Source organism: Balearica regulorum, chromosome 2, assembly GCF_011004875.1.
Source record: "Balearica regulorum gibbericeps isolate bBalReg1 chromosome 2, bBalReg1.pri, whole genome shotgun sequence".
Taxonomy (NCBI): Eukaryota; Metazoa; Chordata; class Aves; order Gruiformes; family Gruidae; genus Balearica; species Balearica regulorum.
Window position 1 is genome coordinate 7,602,506 of NC_046185.1, and position 16,903 is coordinate 7,619,408.

At 35.0% G+C, this 16,903-nt stretch overlaps 1 protein-coding gene across 6 annotated transcripts in view; it reads right to left on the reverse strand.

The window, feature by feature from the left end:
* Window positions 1-403: 403 nt before the first annotated feature.
* Window positions 404-16,903, reverse strand: part of KHDRBS3 (KH RNA binding domain containing, signal transduction associated 3) — a 96,022-nt gene continuing 79,522 nt past the window's right edge. For 3 of the 6 annotated variants that reach the window (XR_012833684.1, XR_012833683.1, XR_012833685.1), the window contains 4 exons: window positions 7,855-7,913; window positions 4,552-4,701; window positions 3,132-3,188; window positions 404-1,143 (listed from right to left, as the gene is read on the reverse strand). Coding sequence is in view for 3 of the 6 variants with exons in the window: in XM_075743267.1 (XP_075599382.1) it covers window positions 4,610-4,701; window positions 7,855-7,913 (151 nt within the window). In the remaining 3 variants the exon portion in view is untranslated. Of the gene's footprint in view, window positions 1,144-3,131; window positions 3,189-4,093; window positions 4,702-7,854; window positions 7,914-16,903 lie in introns of those variants that run through there. The other 3 variants (XM_075743267.1, XM_075743266.1, XM_075743265.1) reach the window with 1 other exon arrangement.

Genomic DNA, 16,903 nt, shown 5'->3' on the forward strand with positions numbered 1-16,903 from the left:
TTAACTGATAAAATCGCCTTAAATATTTGAAGGTTAAAATACAGACTTTATTTTATACTGTCAAAGTTTTTTTTCATCTATTAAAAATGGTATCTTGCTCAAGACATTTTGATCAGTGCCAGGGTTAGTAGGAAATCTAAATTTTCTCCACATCCCCGTAAGTTTCAAAGCCATTCTTCGACAGTCTGTATATGGTATTAGAAGTTATGAATACATGAAGAGGAAGCATTTGTTGTGAAGCTAGTATGTAGTATTGCTTATTTTCAAAATAAACAAGACAGACTCAAATTATGCCTTTCTTGGGATGAATTTGAGATTCAGTGAAGAAAAATGCGTCTGATGGAAACACAACTGAAGAATGGGACACTCATACTTTGAAAGCAGTGGAAAAGAACACAAGAAATTAAATCATCATAATTTTATTTCTGTTACAAATATCACAATCACAATTAATATAAAACAGAGAAAGCACTGAGGAAACTGAACTGTTAGATACAAGATTTATCAAGGTGTAAAAGCCTCATCCAAGACTACTACTAGAAAATCTGTGACTATTAGATAAAACATTTCTATGCATCAGATACCAAGTGAAAGAGAATAGGCAGTACAGTATAATCGACAGGGATTAACACGCCTTCGTGTTATACAAGTTTCTGAAGGAAATGGAAGTTGTAGTATCATTTCTACCCAAGGGTCTTGTTTTGAGTAGACCAGTTTACAATTAGCTATTACGAAAAGCTTCAGCAAAACCCACCAATCTTCATTTTAACTTAACCATGTTCATACATTAGACAAGCTATTTCCAAAAGCATTTAAATTCTAGTCATGAGACTTCACACTCTTACACTTGCTGCATAAGGCTAAAAAGAATCACTAAAGGAACATGAGGTTGCATTATTGCTTTGTAACAGGAAATTAGATGAAAATTCTTTATTAAGCTCCAAATAAAACATTGTTGCATCACTAAACAATTGAGAGTTTAAATATACAATTATTTTAAAAAGTGTATAATATTATACACTTTAAGGCTTTAATACAAGAAATACAGAACAGGGTTTTCATACTCCGTAGCCTGTCTTGCTGTCTAGGCACACGGATGAGTACAATGCTCTTAGCAGTCCGTAATTAACATGGCAGAAGTTCCTGAAAAAGAGCAAAATACAATTTATTTGTATACATCCCAAGACTAGCAACTATGAATTCTCCAAAGACTGTCCGATTATAAGCAGTGGGATCAGGCAATTATGCATGTAATAAATGTATGTAGATTTATGGAAAGCATTGCAGAAACTGCTATCATTGAAATTCAGTGCAAATGTGATAAAAAGGTTCAATAAAGGCATATTAATTATATGATTAATTATAAGCATTAACGTTACTTGTTTGACCAGTAACGCACCGAAATTGACCAATGTCAGAACATAAAATCCTGCTGGAATGGATAAACACTCCTAGGTTAGTTTGTCACAATAAAGGAAAGGCTGCCTTCTGCATTGATTTATTTTAAAATTGAAGGATCTTTAGATTATTTTTCCCTCTTCTTAGGTTACCCTAAATTAAAAAACCCAAACAAAACAGAAATACAATAGCAGAACACAATGCTAATGCAAGTTATTTCAGGAACTGCCAAGGCAAGTTTTGTACTGCAGATACTTAGTTTCTAAGAATATCTAATAGCAGCTGTTCAAACTGCTGTAGCTTATTGTACACACATGTATAGGACATGAGACAACATCCAGTCATATGACATCCTGTCACACCATGGTGCACCCAGACAGCCTCTGCATGATTTGACAAGGACACGCTTTCCCCCCCAAAAAAAGGAACCTGGAACAATTTAAGGGTTTATAGGACTTCAGGGCAAAGTAACAGAAAAGGGACACAAATGAATGCTGATAGTTCCTCCTATGTGGAGGATGAATGTAAGGAAAGATGGCATAAAAAAAAGACTTGGATAAATATTACAAAAGGTTGAATTCACTTCTGATTCACTTATTTGTCTACTAGCCATCTCTGCTACTAGATGTTTTATTTTCAACCCATTGAGTTTCATCATAAGTGTAAATGTTAATGTAAAACTTCCTATTTGCAAATGAAAACTTGTTACAACTTATGTAACTCATCATATGTGATTTAAGATGTGAGGAGAAGTAGACTTTGGGCCAATTCCATTATAAATATTTTAAAATGATGTTTAAATACTCAGTTTTGCCATAGCAGTTCCAGCAGCTGGTATAAAATCTTTGCTCTTTGAACCCCAGAGGGCAGAAATCTTCTCCAAGCTCTCCTAACCTTAAAAGGGCCCTTCGCTTTAATTCTTTAAAATACTCTCGAAATTGTTCTAAAGCCATTTGGTATGTACAAAAAGTTCCTTTAGCCTATGACAGGAATCTCTTAAATTTACTGTGGTATACAGAGGCAGTGCAACATATGCAATATTTCAAAGTATAGAGCTCTAAGTCACATCAACTAAAGGTACTGAGATCATGAGGTTACCAGGAAGAATTACCATTCCAAGTAGGAAATGAAGAAAAAAATCTGTTCTATTTAAAATAGACACAATCTAAGCATAAATACAGTTAAATTATTTCTTACTTTATATATTGAATTCACCAGAAACAGTAGAACTAGCTGTTCTTCAGCTCATGTTTCTCAATGGACTTGTTCATTTGTGCCAAAAATCACTCTGCTCCTTGTGCAGAAATGCTTGACTTCGAAAATGATTCTAACAAAATGCTTTCTTCAGCTTTGGAAAACCATTTTAGATATGTGTGCTGACCAGATTAGAGTTTTAAGTTCCCATTTGAACACTACTAGCATAAAATTAAATTCATTTTCTTTCACCATCCTCTGTCCAATGAAATACTTAATTGGTTGAAATGTTGTCACAGCTACTGTACCTTTCAGTAAACAAACAGCTGGAGGACAGTGGCCACACACATCCTGTTTAATTACAGTTTAAAACTATGACTTTTCCCAACGGAACTGAACATAGCCAATGATTTTTGCTGGCCTCTAGCTCAGTACCTGTAATCATTACATAAATTAAAGCCTTGTGTATAAAGAATTAAGGACCTGATCAAAAGCAGTGTATTTCTCTAATAATTTCACAGATGAGTGAAGATACCTACCAAAGCATCAGAAGATTAAGGTTTTTGTTCTCTTGGCTGTCCAAGGAGATGGGTTTCCTGACAAGAGAGAAAAAAAGATTTTTACTGAATTTCAAAGACTTTCAAATAAAAACTAAAGAAAACAATGTAAATTGAACTATAATTAATAGAAACATAATGATTAACAAAGCTTTAGATAACATTTGTAATGTTTAAGTTACTAGAATTTATGGAAAAATAATATATTACAAACTATTAGTTATGAGGTTTTACAGTTGTTTAATAGGGAATAGTTTGTCCAAATTTAACTAGCTAAGCTAAGGCTTTTTAGATTACTAATACAAATTAAACGTTTTAAAATGAGAATTTAGGTGTCCTCAAAGTCTTTCCTACATTCTGAAATGAAACTTTCTAAGTTGTAGCCTCCCTGTTTTTATTGGTTCTATTAAGATAAATTAAGTGAGATTAAAATCTTATTTGATTTATTTACCTTTGCAAATGAAGACCGTTTTAAGGGTTACACATCCTCTGCCTCTGACGAAAGCGACCTCAATTAGTCAAGTCAGAAAGTCTTTAAAAGCTTTGTGTTTATTGCTTCCAGCACGGAGCGAGGTGGTCATTAACGTACCAAAATTCTCATAAAAATTCCAAAGTTGCACTAGTGAAAAAATGCTCAACAAGATGAAAACTAGTCACATCTTTTTCAGAAAATTCATTAGCTATTTTAAACCATTTTTAACAAAAATATTTTGATTTAATGTGGCACTCAAGCAGATCCATACCATTTGGATACTTTAAACAGCATTTATATCTACTATGAGTATATATGTACATTTAGGTTTATACCATTTTTTAAAGAAGTTGCGCAAAGTTTAAAATAAGCCTTTTATGCTGATCGCTGTTAAACGTATTTCTCCCTGTTTACTACTATTTATGAAGTTTTATTATAAGATAAAGCATAAAATTAATCTCACACACACTGATTTTCTTTCAAAAGTTTATTTAGTATCAAGCAAGGGTAAAACTTTGCTTAACACTACAGAACATTTCAAGACTTGAGTTACAAAATACCACATTATTTGCATTTGTAATTTGCTTCCCTTTTTACGCATGTTTGCAAAGAGAAAAACTAGCAAATGGCTGAAAATAAAAACTAAAAACTAAATTGTTGAAAACCTTTAAAATAAAAGGTTACGCTTATGTTAAAAGAATGGACTAACATATTTAGTGAACCTATTTTTTGTTTAACACTAGTTAATCAAAGGTTATTTTTTTGATCACCTATTTTTTCAAATACAGTTTGGAAATAACAAAGTTCCTTGTTTTACATATCTTTCTGTCCAGGTTGCTCTTTCAACAAAATATTTTAAGTTCAGTCCATCCATTCAGATTTTTAAGCGCTTTGATTTAATAAAAAGGGATTGTTCATAGAAAAAATTACTTTGAACAGTATACAGGACTGGTGGAGATTGGATATTTCACAACATCAGACAGTACAATCAGTATCTGGCATATGGCTGGTCTCTGTAGACTCCTTTTGTTGTCCTTGCAGAAGGTGCCTTGTGTCTTGAGTTGGTCCATTCTTCTTGCCCTACAAGAAGGGAAACATCGTTAGACCTCTTCCCACATCCTCAGATGCTGTACATTTTTCCTTATTTAATCGTCAATTAGATAGCAACATTTTATTTACTGAAACCAAGGTGTACAAAGTGAAGTCTAATGCTTGAACCAAAAATTCTGGGTACAACACATCTATATGAGCTACCCCAAAATGGTTTTTCAGCACATAACAGCAGGGAGTGTGACAGGCTAATGGCAAAGATATTCAGGGCACTGGCATTCAGCTGGACCTGCTTGTTGCAAATATAGAGAAGTGTCAGCTATAGCAGCAGACCTACAAATAATTATGCTAGGATGAAAGGAATGGAGGATATGAATTATGTATAAGCAAATAAGTACCCTCAGAAATAAGTTTCTTTGCATCAGTACCAATTTAGGCTTAATTCAAATATGCAATCCAATAGTGAAAAGCCTCAAGTATCACTAAAACCACCTGTGGCTTCTAATCTAGGGGCAATATTCAACTGCACTGTAAACATACACTTCCTCTAACACACAAGAAATAGGAAGGCAGAATATAAAAAAATTAAAAGAGCAAGGGAGATTGCTCATTTGAATTTTGAGAACAAAGTTTGTGAAAAGCTTGTGATATATTTAGTGCTTCATAATCCTACCACATCTTAGTGAGAATATAATAAATAAACAAAAATGGCAAAGTATTGCTGTAATAAATAAGAATTAGACCTACCATACCACGCATTTACTACAAAAGAAAAGACACAGGACCAAATGCAGAGCATAATGAAACAGTACTTAGGTAATCTTTGATCAAGTAAACAAATCAGAGTGCTGACAGGTGAACCCAATGCAATCCAGAAACTAAGGGTGGAATGTAAATGACTAGGTACAGTAATTAAAGTGTAGGCATCACTATTTTTCTAGCCAATTAAAAAATAACAAAATAAAAGTCAACAGTCAAAGAATCCCTGTACTACTTCGAATGGTAAGGTAACTTCCTCAGAGTAGAGATCTGAAATTAGGTTACAAGAATCCCCTAAGTAAAGGTTCCAATTTCAATTTTTTTTTCATAGAAGTCTCATTCTAGCTACTTGGAGGTAAAAGGAACAAGTTCAAATTTGGCATAAGGTTGACAGAATTAAACTTGTACCTCAGGCAAGTTCCACAGAAATCTGACAATAGAACAACATAGGTGAGAAGTAATCTCTTGTGCTGCTTCATCTCATAGGAAGCAAGGCTTCTATCAGTCAAGGAAGAGAACCCTAGCCTAACAGCGAAGGCAGCTGGCTGAGGGGTAAGAATTAAAAATACCCTAGCTTAAGCACCACTGCAAGGAACTGCTCAAATGTCAAAAGCAGTCTTGGTTACAGTTTAAGGAGAATATTTGCTCCTTTTCAAGCTGTTGGTCAAATCAGTAGGGTGAAGAGTCACCTTACTTTATCAGTTTTCATTTTGGTGCCATTCAGGGCTCTAAATCTTAGAAATACTGATATTCTTCCTACACCTTCTGGATTGGCACCTGAGATTCTCAGAGGAGGAAAAGTTCAGGTATTTCCTGGGAAACTGTTTCCTCCTAGCCAGCACTAGGCAACTATCTGCTCGCTATGCACTCTTATGAATTTTAGTCTGAGGCATCTAGTGTTTTTTACATACTGTAAGGATGATTATAAGTATCTAGCTCTGCATTTAAAGATGTATTTGAGGGCCAGCTAGTTAAGAAATAAAGTGTATAACTATTTATTTGTACATGCAAAAACTTCAGTGGCTGTGACCCATAATCATTATTCAAGGTATTTATAGTCTTCCTCTCAACTTGAGTAAATACATCACTTAATATTCTGAATGGCTGTGCTCTGATAAATAGAAAGCCAATTTTAAATGCAAAAGCAATGAAAAAAATCCATATTTTCAACCTTAAATACGGCAATCCACATTTTTCCCCATCAGTCAACTCTATCTACATTAAGCAGTTTCATACATTCCCCCCCCCCATCAATTCTGCATTCATGAAAGCGTCTTAGAAATATTAAGCTTATAATGGCAAATAATTTATTTTAATGCTGAAATAAAAAGATTTAAGCTATATATCTATCAGAAACAATTGAAAGTGCTGGGCAATAGAGGAATTTCAAGTGACCTCTTTTGATGAACTGGCTTGCCCCTTAAGAAAAATAATTAGTTTAAGCAGACAACATCGAGCAAACTTCTGTATTAGGTGCATTTATCACAACTTAGTGAGGTCATTTTAGTTTTCAGCAGGAAGCACTTCCAACTGGAGTTCAAAAAAGACACCAAATTAAGTAGAGCTCTAAAAATATCACTGAAGCATCCATTACCCAGAATCACAACTCTCACTAGTTATTAACAATCCTCAAGTGTTTGATATTTGAGTGATCGAGATTATATTTCTCTGATCTCTAGCCAGAGATTTAACATTTATCCCTTAAGCAAAGGTGCCTTTTAATATGCTTTATGCTTCTAATCCGTAACAGATTTCTTTAATTAAACCTGTCACTACCACACTTCTAGCTTAAGAAAAACATGATCTTTACCACTGGCATATGGTTTTTGCTTCATTATGCATTGTTTTGTCTCCATATGAGTAACCCACTGCCCTCATGTCTATTAGCTACCTAAAGTACTTTCATAACCTTTACATAATGACTCCCTGCTTGATTTCACAAGACTGATGTATGAAAATGAATACAAAGAGACCATATAAGTCTAAAATGCACTCAATTAGGCCCTGATTCAGCTGAAAACTTCAGCAAATTCTTACCTTGTACCAAGTTTCAACACCAGCTGCACCACACTGGAAACATTTGCTTTCAGCAGCAAACAGCTCCTGAAAAAAGGTCCTACAGCCCTTTTTTTTTTTTTTCCTTAAATTTCATTGAATGTGACATGAAAAGGGTACTTGCAGCATGATTTAGATTTTTTTTTTATTTCTTTGATTTTAATTTCACATGACTATGTTAACTAACATACCACAGAAACCTTCTTCAGTGTTTTTCTCAATAACCACCTAAGGAGCTCTGTGACAGTGCAAGAATCCCTGAACAGCTGTTATTCACTGCAGAACTGAAGCTCTCCTTATAGAAATTCTTCTTTGATAGTATTTTTTCCAGATCCTACTACTGCAGTCATTCAGCTCAAAGCTACTCACCATAAGAGTCATATGTTTCTTCACTCAGTCCATGGCCATAGTCATAGTAATCTGCCCCACTGTATGGGAGGAGGGAAGTAGGAAGAAAGAAGAAACAAAGCAGTTACATTTTAAGAAGCAATGCTTATCATTATACATTCTACCTTTGAAAAGAAGAAAGCATGAAGGGTGTAGACATGCCTTAAGGTAAGAAAGGTAAGCATCCATGTGATAATGACAGCTGAGGTCCTGCTGTTCATTAATGAGAAAAACCGTATTTACTTTCATTTAGGATTATTTTTTATCACTGAGTCCCTGGTCCACAGTGTGAAATGTGGATGTGGGAATTTTATATTTATAAAAATATAGTTAAGAAGGTTGAAGAACTTACAAGTGCCAATGAAAGAAGAGTAGGAAGTGTAGGTACTGAAACACAGCCTTATTACACACTACTTTTCCATTATGCTTTCATATTTCATGTAAATATAACTACGTATAGTCTTCTACATAGCTGACAGAACAGAAGTCTATTAGACATGTCTGTAGGACATCAAAGCAAGTATCTTAATTGTTTCTTTCCTCTTCTAACCACAGCCAGACCCAAGGCTAACGATATTTGGAAACTACTCTACAAACTGGTGCTACCAAGTCTTTACCTTCTGCATGAGAAGGAAATCACTGTAATATATGATCACTAGCAAGTAATTACTAATATTGACAAAATGTTTCTAACATTAGATTGATTGCTAGCAAAATAAAACAGAGAGAAAAGGCAATTTATAGGCTTAACATGAATTAACAGATAAAGCATTTATATAAACCAAGACATCAATATCACTTCTAAACTGGCACAAAGATCATTTGTTGTGGTTGATTTTTTGATGGAGAGTTGTTTGGTTGGGTTTTTTTAAACTAGTTTAAAATCCCACAAAGGCCAGAATAATACAGTTCTGGTGTGTGCAAATGCATATCTAAAAAGTGTGGATAACTATTTGTTACTGCTAGTATAAGGCTTACTAAATAAAATCTTAACCAGAATGTACTATGAAGACTCACAAAAAAGTATACGTATACAACCCAAACATTATCTATGGTTTGTCAGTCCATGTGCTGAGGACCCCAGAATAATAAGGGCAAAATTTGAAGCGTAACGTAATTTTGCCCAGCAGTAGCCAATGATAAAGTAGTCTTTATTCTGACAACCAACTTAAAGCTGACATTCACTATCCTTCCACACAGTACTTGATTATTTATTTTAAGGCTGTCATCAAGTTTAGAAGCCTATAGCAGCTGAGCCCTATCCCCGTATTTGTCGATCCTGTCAGAATAACTTCTGCAGGGTTTGATTTCATACATCTAAGATATCTATTAAACAAAAAATGACTCATTTTACAGCATGTGAACTGCAAAATGAATAAACATCAGAAAGGAAAAAATCTTTTACTTATACTGAAAGCATATCATGACCCATCTTTATGAGCAAACCCTTCAAAACTAAATCTGTCCAAAAAGTTATAACGGGAAGTTGCCTAGTGCAATTCAATCTTATCTACTCTGACTACTTTCATTTGCGCTATATGAACAATTCCACCACTCTCGATTCAGCTGTACATTAAACAAATGCAAAGCTTCAGATAAGACAACTTAAAGACTATGACCCAAAGAAAAAGTGACATACAGATGGCTGTAGAGAATTCTGGGTAAAAAAGAAAACATTAAAAAGATTAGATTTTTGTTTCACTGTAAAAGAGTCTGAATAGCCCATGGAGTTCACAATCAAGACTAAAGAGAACTGGTTTGTTTTTTTCTAGAGGAATTACAGAAAAATCTAGTACTGTATATGAAGTTACAGCTTACAGAACTGTTGTGTTTTTTTCCCAAAGCAATCACCTGCAGAAAGGAAACCTAGACAAAGGAACCTGTAACACCAAACTTCTAAACTGTACATTTGAACTTATTACCCAAGATAGTTGAGGTCGATTCTGTTGCGAGGAATTAAATAGCTGTATTAAATTCTTCCTCCTCTGGACAGAAGGTATGATGTCAATTTTTGTTTTAAAAGCATCCTTGACTTTCGTACTTTTTTATATAGGTTCACTGGCATCTTAGCATTCTGACTGAAGACTACTCAAACTCTGTATTTCCCTTTAATGGATTTATTCTACAAGGGAAGACCTTTTCTTCTTATTTCTTTCATTTTATTTCATAGAAAGGAGAACAAAACCACAAAACAGGTTCATTTTACCCCATGTGCCTCCCTCCGTTCAAAACAAGGAAACACATGCCATGGATCCTTTCCTTTTTAACCCAGCGAGACTAAACCTGGAGTCTGCTTCAAGTTCTTATGTTTTCAGATGTGAAATCCCTTCCTGAGGCCTTTTTCTTCAATTTTCTTAATTTTTCCTTACTTCAAGGTGTCTACTTTGTAGGTGGACAATTGCATTACATGGTATAATCAGCTGACTTTTCAAGCATCTTCCTAAACATCAAGTAAACAATACAAGCGCAATCAACACTGGAGCATCTGCTGTGATTTAGATCTTTTGTACATATAGAGCCCTTGCTTCTATCTCCTTATTTAACTTTTGTATTCCCATTCCAGCACAATGTCTTTGGGCTGACAAGAGAGAAGACAGAGATGGCAAAGAAAAAAAAAGCTTTGATTTTCCATGTCAACAAAAACTTGTAAGCACCTAATGATATGGAAGGATTAGCAAAGAACAATAAACTTAAGTATGTCGCTTCTAGTTGCTGAGGGCTGGGCATTAATCCTACAATGTTTAGAGGAAGGGTGAAGTGAGGCTTAAGTAGTTTAAATAAAGCCGGAGGAAGTGCTCATTTTCTCTGTTCAAGAAAAAGCCTGAGATGGAGAAGATCAACCTCAGATTTTAGCACTGCATCACTGATGAAGTAAAGCCTTAGAGGAGCTTTTTTATCTAGTAAAACAGAGGACTGGGAAGCTTCCTGCCATTTTTCTCGAACCACTGTGCTGTGAGAAGCATCTTATACTTTAATTTAGAGGTATTCAACATAAGCCTTCAAAGGTCTTATGGATATGACCTGAATTTCTCAGGCTTTTCTGCTAAGCTGATTGTTTATGAAAATATCTTGATGAACTGTAATTGAAGAACAAATCTTTTTGACACATAGCAGTAACTGCTCTTGACACAATGGTTAAGTCTTAATATGTATAAAAGGTAAGAGTTCCTTAGCTATTAGCTTATTCTGTCTAGAGATGTTGGGGCATTCTCTTGGGACAGATATCAACAGAATGGTAGAGTTTCAACCTAACACTCAGGTATCAGAATAGGTCTTTAGGCTATTTTTGGGACAATCCTGGAACAGTCACATCAACCACACAGTGCAAGTGTTCTACAGTATTTCCAGAAAATGCACAGAGGTAGTCAAAATACGTTGTGATTAATGAATGCGATTGCCATGGCCCTTTAGACTTGATACAGGCATCTTTTAGAATCAGCATTATGCCATTTGTGTGTTTGAAACAAAAGTAGTATGGCAAGGAGCCTGATTGCTAAGGGGAGAGTAAAAGGTCTCTGATTGAAAGTTTCAAGTTTAATGGAAAACCCAGATTTAAGCATTGACAAACCTAGTTACCAGGTTTAAGCACTAAGTGAACTGCAACTCTTTGTCTTCAGTGATGGAAATCGGCCTTTGCAACCAGTTCAGCTTCTTGCAACACTTACTAGGGAAAAATGGAAAAGAGTTTTTCTTTTGCACATAGGTATCAAGTAAGTCTGGGACTGATCCCTTTAGCTAGAAGCCAGGACAGCTTCAGAAAGGGACCAAAAAGCCTTCCACACATGAAGGTTTCCTTTTGCACAGCTAAGAGTAGCTCCACAAGCATCACCTTTGTCCTTCTACACAGGTCACACAGAACAGAGTAGAAAGAACAAATGAGGGTCTCTCTAGCAAAAGGTCTTATGATAGACCTGACTGATACGATCACATCTGAACAGAACTCTTCCACAAGGACAAGTCTCATTCTCTCATTCCTACCAGACCTTCATGCTCAGCTGCTTCTGATATCAAAAAACATCTGTTAACAGTAGACAGAAAGAAGAGTGTCCCAAATCTTACTGTTAAGACAACAATCACTGTAGTGAAGCTTCTTATAACTCTGTAATTGTCTTGAATATTGAGTTGAGTTTCTGTTCTTAATGTTTCTGTGGATCACTAGGAACACCATATTCGTTAACCCAGCTAAAAGCAGGGTATCAGGAGGAGATCCACATCTTTTCTTGCATCTTACAGGTAGTTTTTGGTACATAGTCTTATCCCTGCATCTCATTTTACGCCTAAAACAGATAATGATCTCAGAAAGCAACTGAAGCCTATGTGAAAGCTTTATAAAATACAGAAAAATGATGCAATCTTCCTTAAGTTGTATTCCATTGTACTCATATGAATGATACAAATAGCAAATCTATTACCTACAATCATAAAAGATGACCAGAGTGCCCCCTCAAGAATTCCCTTAGCTATCACTATTTAGAAGTTTTTTATCACAGAAGTTGTAATAAATTTCCCTTCTGAAGAACAGTGAAATGCCCTCAAAGGCATCCGCATTCTGGTGCTACCTACCCAGGCACAGAACTATAAAGATTTCCCTAAAGCTGACAGTTTTACAATCTGAAATGACCAGTTACTGCAGTCTACGAATTCATTAATTCCGCTGCTCCACACTCATGTCCTCTCTCTCAAAACAGGAAAGGTAAATGACAAGTAGCAGAGGTGACTGACGCACACAGTAGAAATAAGGCTTCTTAGGACGAGCAGCAGGGAGCTATAGCTTTACCTTGAAACTATGAACGGAATACAGCAACAATCCATTCCTAAACATGAAAAATACTAAGGAAAATGTCAAAAATTCACGACATCAGACAAGAAAGCAGCAGCAGAAAAAAACTAAAAAAACTCAGGCTGCCTAAATATAAGTATTTTGGTTTGGCCTGTGAATGAGAACCAAGCCCCAGCCATCCCCCAACACATCTGTCTGGTTTGCAAAGCAGTTTGGGGGAAGTGAACTAGACTTAGAGAAAACGAAACTTGAAGTCTTAAACTATTCAAGTGCCTACCAAATGTGTTCCAACTGCTAAATGGAGAACAGATACGTGAACTAACATGAACATTAACATTGAAAAAGGATTCATTTTCTTCCCTTTCCCACGAAACAGGTAAGACTACTCAGGACTGTAGAAACAGCAGAGAATAATGAAGATCTGACAAGTATTAGTCAAAATCTTTATAGACTATCCATGGCAACACTGGAAAGAACTGTGGGTATTATTCCATCTAATTCTTGGTTATCCCTCAAGTCCTGCATAAGATGTTATTAGAGATCCAAGATGATGTTACTTGTCACAGACTGGACTACAAGACAACACTGCCTCTAATACATCATCATCCACAGAAACTGCACAGACAGTATGTCACCGTTCTGTCATCAGAAATACTACTAAGATACACATCATACATTCTTGTCTTCCTAATTTATTGAAGGAATAGTACAACTTTCATCAGTTTCCTATAAATTTGATACCTTACTCATCCCTTGAATTGAAGAGCATTTGAGAGAAATATCATTCCATCTCAGATTTATATGATTATATTTCAAAAATAATAAATGTGCCATCAAGGAATGTATTTCGTTAAAGAGAATATTTGACTGTTTTCAAGGCTGCATAATCATAAGCATCTGACAGATCTTAAAAGCAATGTACGTTTGAGATCTTTCCAGTGCTTCTTTGATGTCCCTTATACAGGCAAGGTACAAGACCTGCCTCTCCAAGTACAATAAGGCAGACTTCTTGTGTTAAGATAATTCAATCCACTGTACTAAGACTCATTTTCTGGGCTTATGTGGACTCTATTGCTTTTATCAAAATGTACATTCCAAGCACATTGCACCTGACAATTATACCATGATAAACCTCAAATTCTAAGGATTAAACTGTTTTTCATCATCTGTCAACTGAATGATGCCAAAATTGTGCTTAGAAGTACAATTTACAGCTCCCAACATTTCTTCTAAAATGAAATACAAGCAGGAGAAACAAATAAGAGCAATTTAAAGTTTTCCTGCAACCACCTCCCTTTTGTAAAGTTGCCCAATTATATAGATATTACCTCACCAATGGAAAAAGGCAAAATTTTTCTTCCCTTGAAAGCAAACCAAATGCTACAGGATAGTCTAAGAGCAAAAAACTGCAATTTTCGTTACTGCTAGTAAGCAGTCTGTCAAAACAGTGTCAAACCATCTACAAAAAGCTGTTACAGAATCAAAGAATGGTTTGAGTTGGAAGGGACCTTACAGATCCGTGACAAAAATATGTTCTGAACTGATGGAAGACTGATTTCTCATGCCTCTCATTCAACTAATAGACATTGGCTTCCAAGTGTGGGTTTCCAATGAAGTTCCTTCTCTACCCCACACCAGGGAAAATAAATCTTCCCTATATTTATTCTTCACTGCCTACTGCAAATGTGAATTTATGATGCTGTCCTTTCTCTAGTCAGAGACACTACGTAGTTTCTCTTCCTTATCTTGGTATCTCTTAATGAAACCAGTAGAAAGTTTATTACATTATTCATTTAGAAATAACTTTTCAAGTATCTTACAACACTGATTTGTAAGACTTGAAAGCCTGATTATCCAAGTTTTGTCTCCGAAGACCATATATCTAGTGGCATTGCTGCAGCATCCTGCTTGAGGCCTCGCAACTAGAAACTCTCCTTCCTCTTTGTTACCTCCATCATCCAAGCTTAAAGTACCTTGTTTTTAAAATGTACTGTAATTAAATTGAAGCACTCAACTAATATTTTTAAACTATGACAAATTCCACAAGCTACCATTAATAACTACAATATAGCATTTAATGGTTCAAAAATATTAACTGTTAATGAGGTTTTCTTCCTATTAAGGACTTCTTAAAAGATCCTTTTTGACCTATCCTTTTCTCATGTTTCCATCTATGTAATCCGACAAGGAAAAAATCCTAAATTCTACCAAACACTAATCCTCTAATTGTGGTAATTAAACCACTTAGTTTAAGTTGCTCTACAATCATCTAAGTAAAGTTAAAGCAATCACACAAAATGAATAATTTTTATGAAATAATTCCTTTTTTTGATTCCTCAAATATTTAAAATTTCATATAGCTACTTTTTGTAGCACTATAACACCTCTGTAAGTTTTCTCCAACAGGTCTCTAAATTTTTAAATGCAGTTTTACTGGTTTTCTAAATGTTGAGACATTCATAGTTAAGTTTAATATCAAAGCCATGAAGAAAACAAGTATTTTTTTCATCTATAAAGCATTTTACTAAGTATAATTAGTACAAACTTAAAGTAATCCTAACATTTCTCAAAAAGTGAACTAATCCACCAATGTCAACACGATGAGGATTCTAAAAACCTTTTCCAATTTTATGAGTGCAGCTTGCAATAAACTTGTCTTAAGATTAATTTTTCCTTTAAAAGTGAGTTTCCTCCATCATCACCCTTGAACTGTCTTAGTCTTATTCCTGTTAATTGAAGTTTCAGACCAGATTTCTGTAAACCAATTTAATAAAATCAAACATGTATGCTGGACACAGTTAAAGCTATCTGTGTTATTGAGGCACTTCTGAATATTTTATCTTGCTACTTTTTAGCAGGTATCAAAAAGGAAAAATCTGTCTAAACCTGAAGAACTAGATCTGAAACACTGAGTGTAAAAATTAAGCAGGAAACCACATGGCAGGGATTTTCAGTTAAAAGACACATTAGCTTGTTTATGCTAATGCTTTTGAGGCTTTATTTGCACAGAATTATAACCTCCAATAAGCTCACATATACCAGGTGTTCATAAGCAACAATTGCAAAATACTACCCATTTGCACTATCCCCAGAATTCAAACTGCTGTGGATTGATTTGATTTACAAGTCAGAGCATGAAATACAAACAGCTACTAGCATTAAAATCCAAGGAATTACATCTTTAAAAGCTACAGTAACAGACACTCTTTTGCATATAATGCATATTTATACACCCTGGAAATGCATGATTGTTGACAGACTTAACAATGGAAATTTAAAACACTGAAACATCACAAAAAATGTTAGCAATTAACTTTCAAATACGAATAGCAACATCTCCATAAGCTAATTTCAAATCCATAGACTCAGTGGCATGAAAATCCTCCTCTTATAAACAGCAATGTCATCATCTTTTGTATGACTACTAAGTACGGTTGCAGAATACACCTGAAAATAGGGAAGACTGTATCTCTAGGTCTTGGCAAGAACTACATACTAGGAATCAGCTTCTCTCAAAATTAAGGCACCTCTGGAGTGGCACAAAAATCTGAGATTTACAGATTTGAAATCTTTAAATCTCTAAATTTAGTTGTATTTAGGCATCAGTCGAACAATGGCCATTGCCCAATTTCAAGATGGGGTTTTTTAGTCCTCTTTTCAGCCTGTCATCCAATTACTTTTTCTTAAGTAACTACCACAAGCTACGAAACTCAAACTTCCTCAAACCTTTCAAACCACAGGGTCATTAGGCACAGTCTACCCTACTTTCAAGAAATTTTATGTCTTGAATCAGTCACTGTTAAAATGAAAGGTAATGAATAAGGCCTCGCCGCATGACATTCATAACACCGGACTTTTAACATGCTTAGGAACTACCATACAGGCACTTATCTTTTTATGCTTTTAGATAAATAATTTAAAATAAAGTTGCAGCGTGTACTTTTTACTTCCCAACACTTTAAGCAATGAACACAGAGTAAACTAAAGGCACTGAGTAAACATAGGTAAACTAAAGAGAATTTGCCAATTCCCTCAGATTAGCTTGACTAAACGGCTCTGAGGTTTCCAGGCAATTTAAAGGGATTTGAATGTATCACATTTTGGTATGATTTGACATGGTAACAACTATGGTTAGATATGCAAGAGCAGCAACTGAGAAACACTATGGTTAAGCCAATGGCACAATGATTGTTGCCGAGAGAAATCTAAAGCATTAATAGACAAGCATAGAAACCAGAAAACATTGCACAA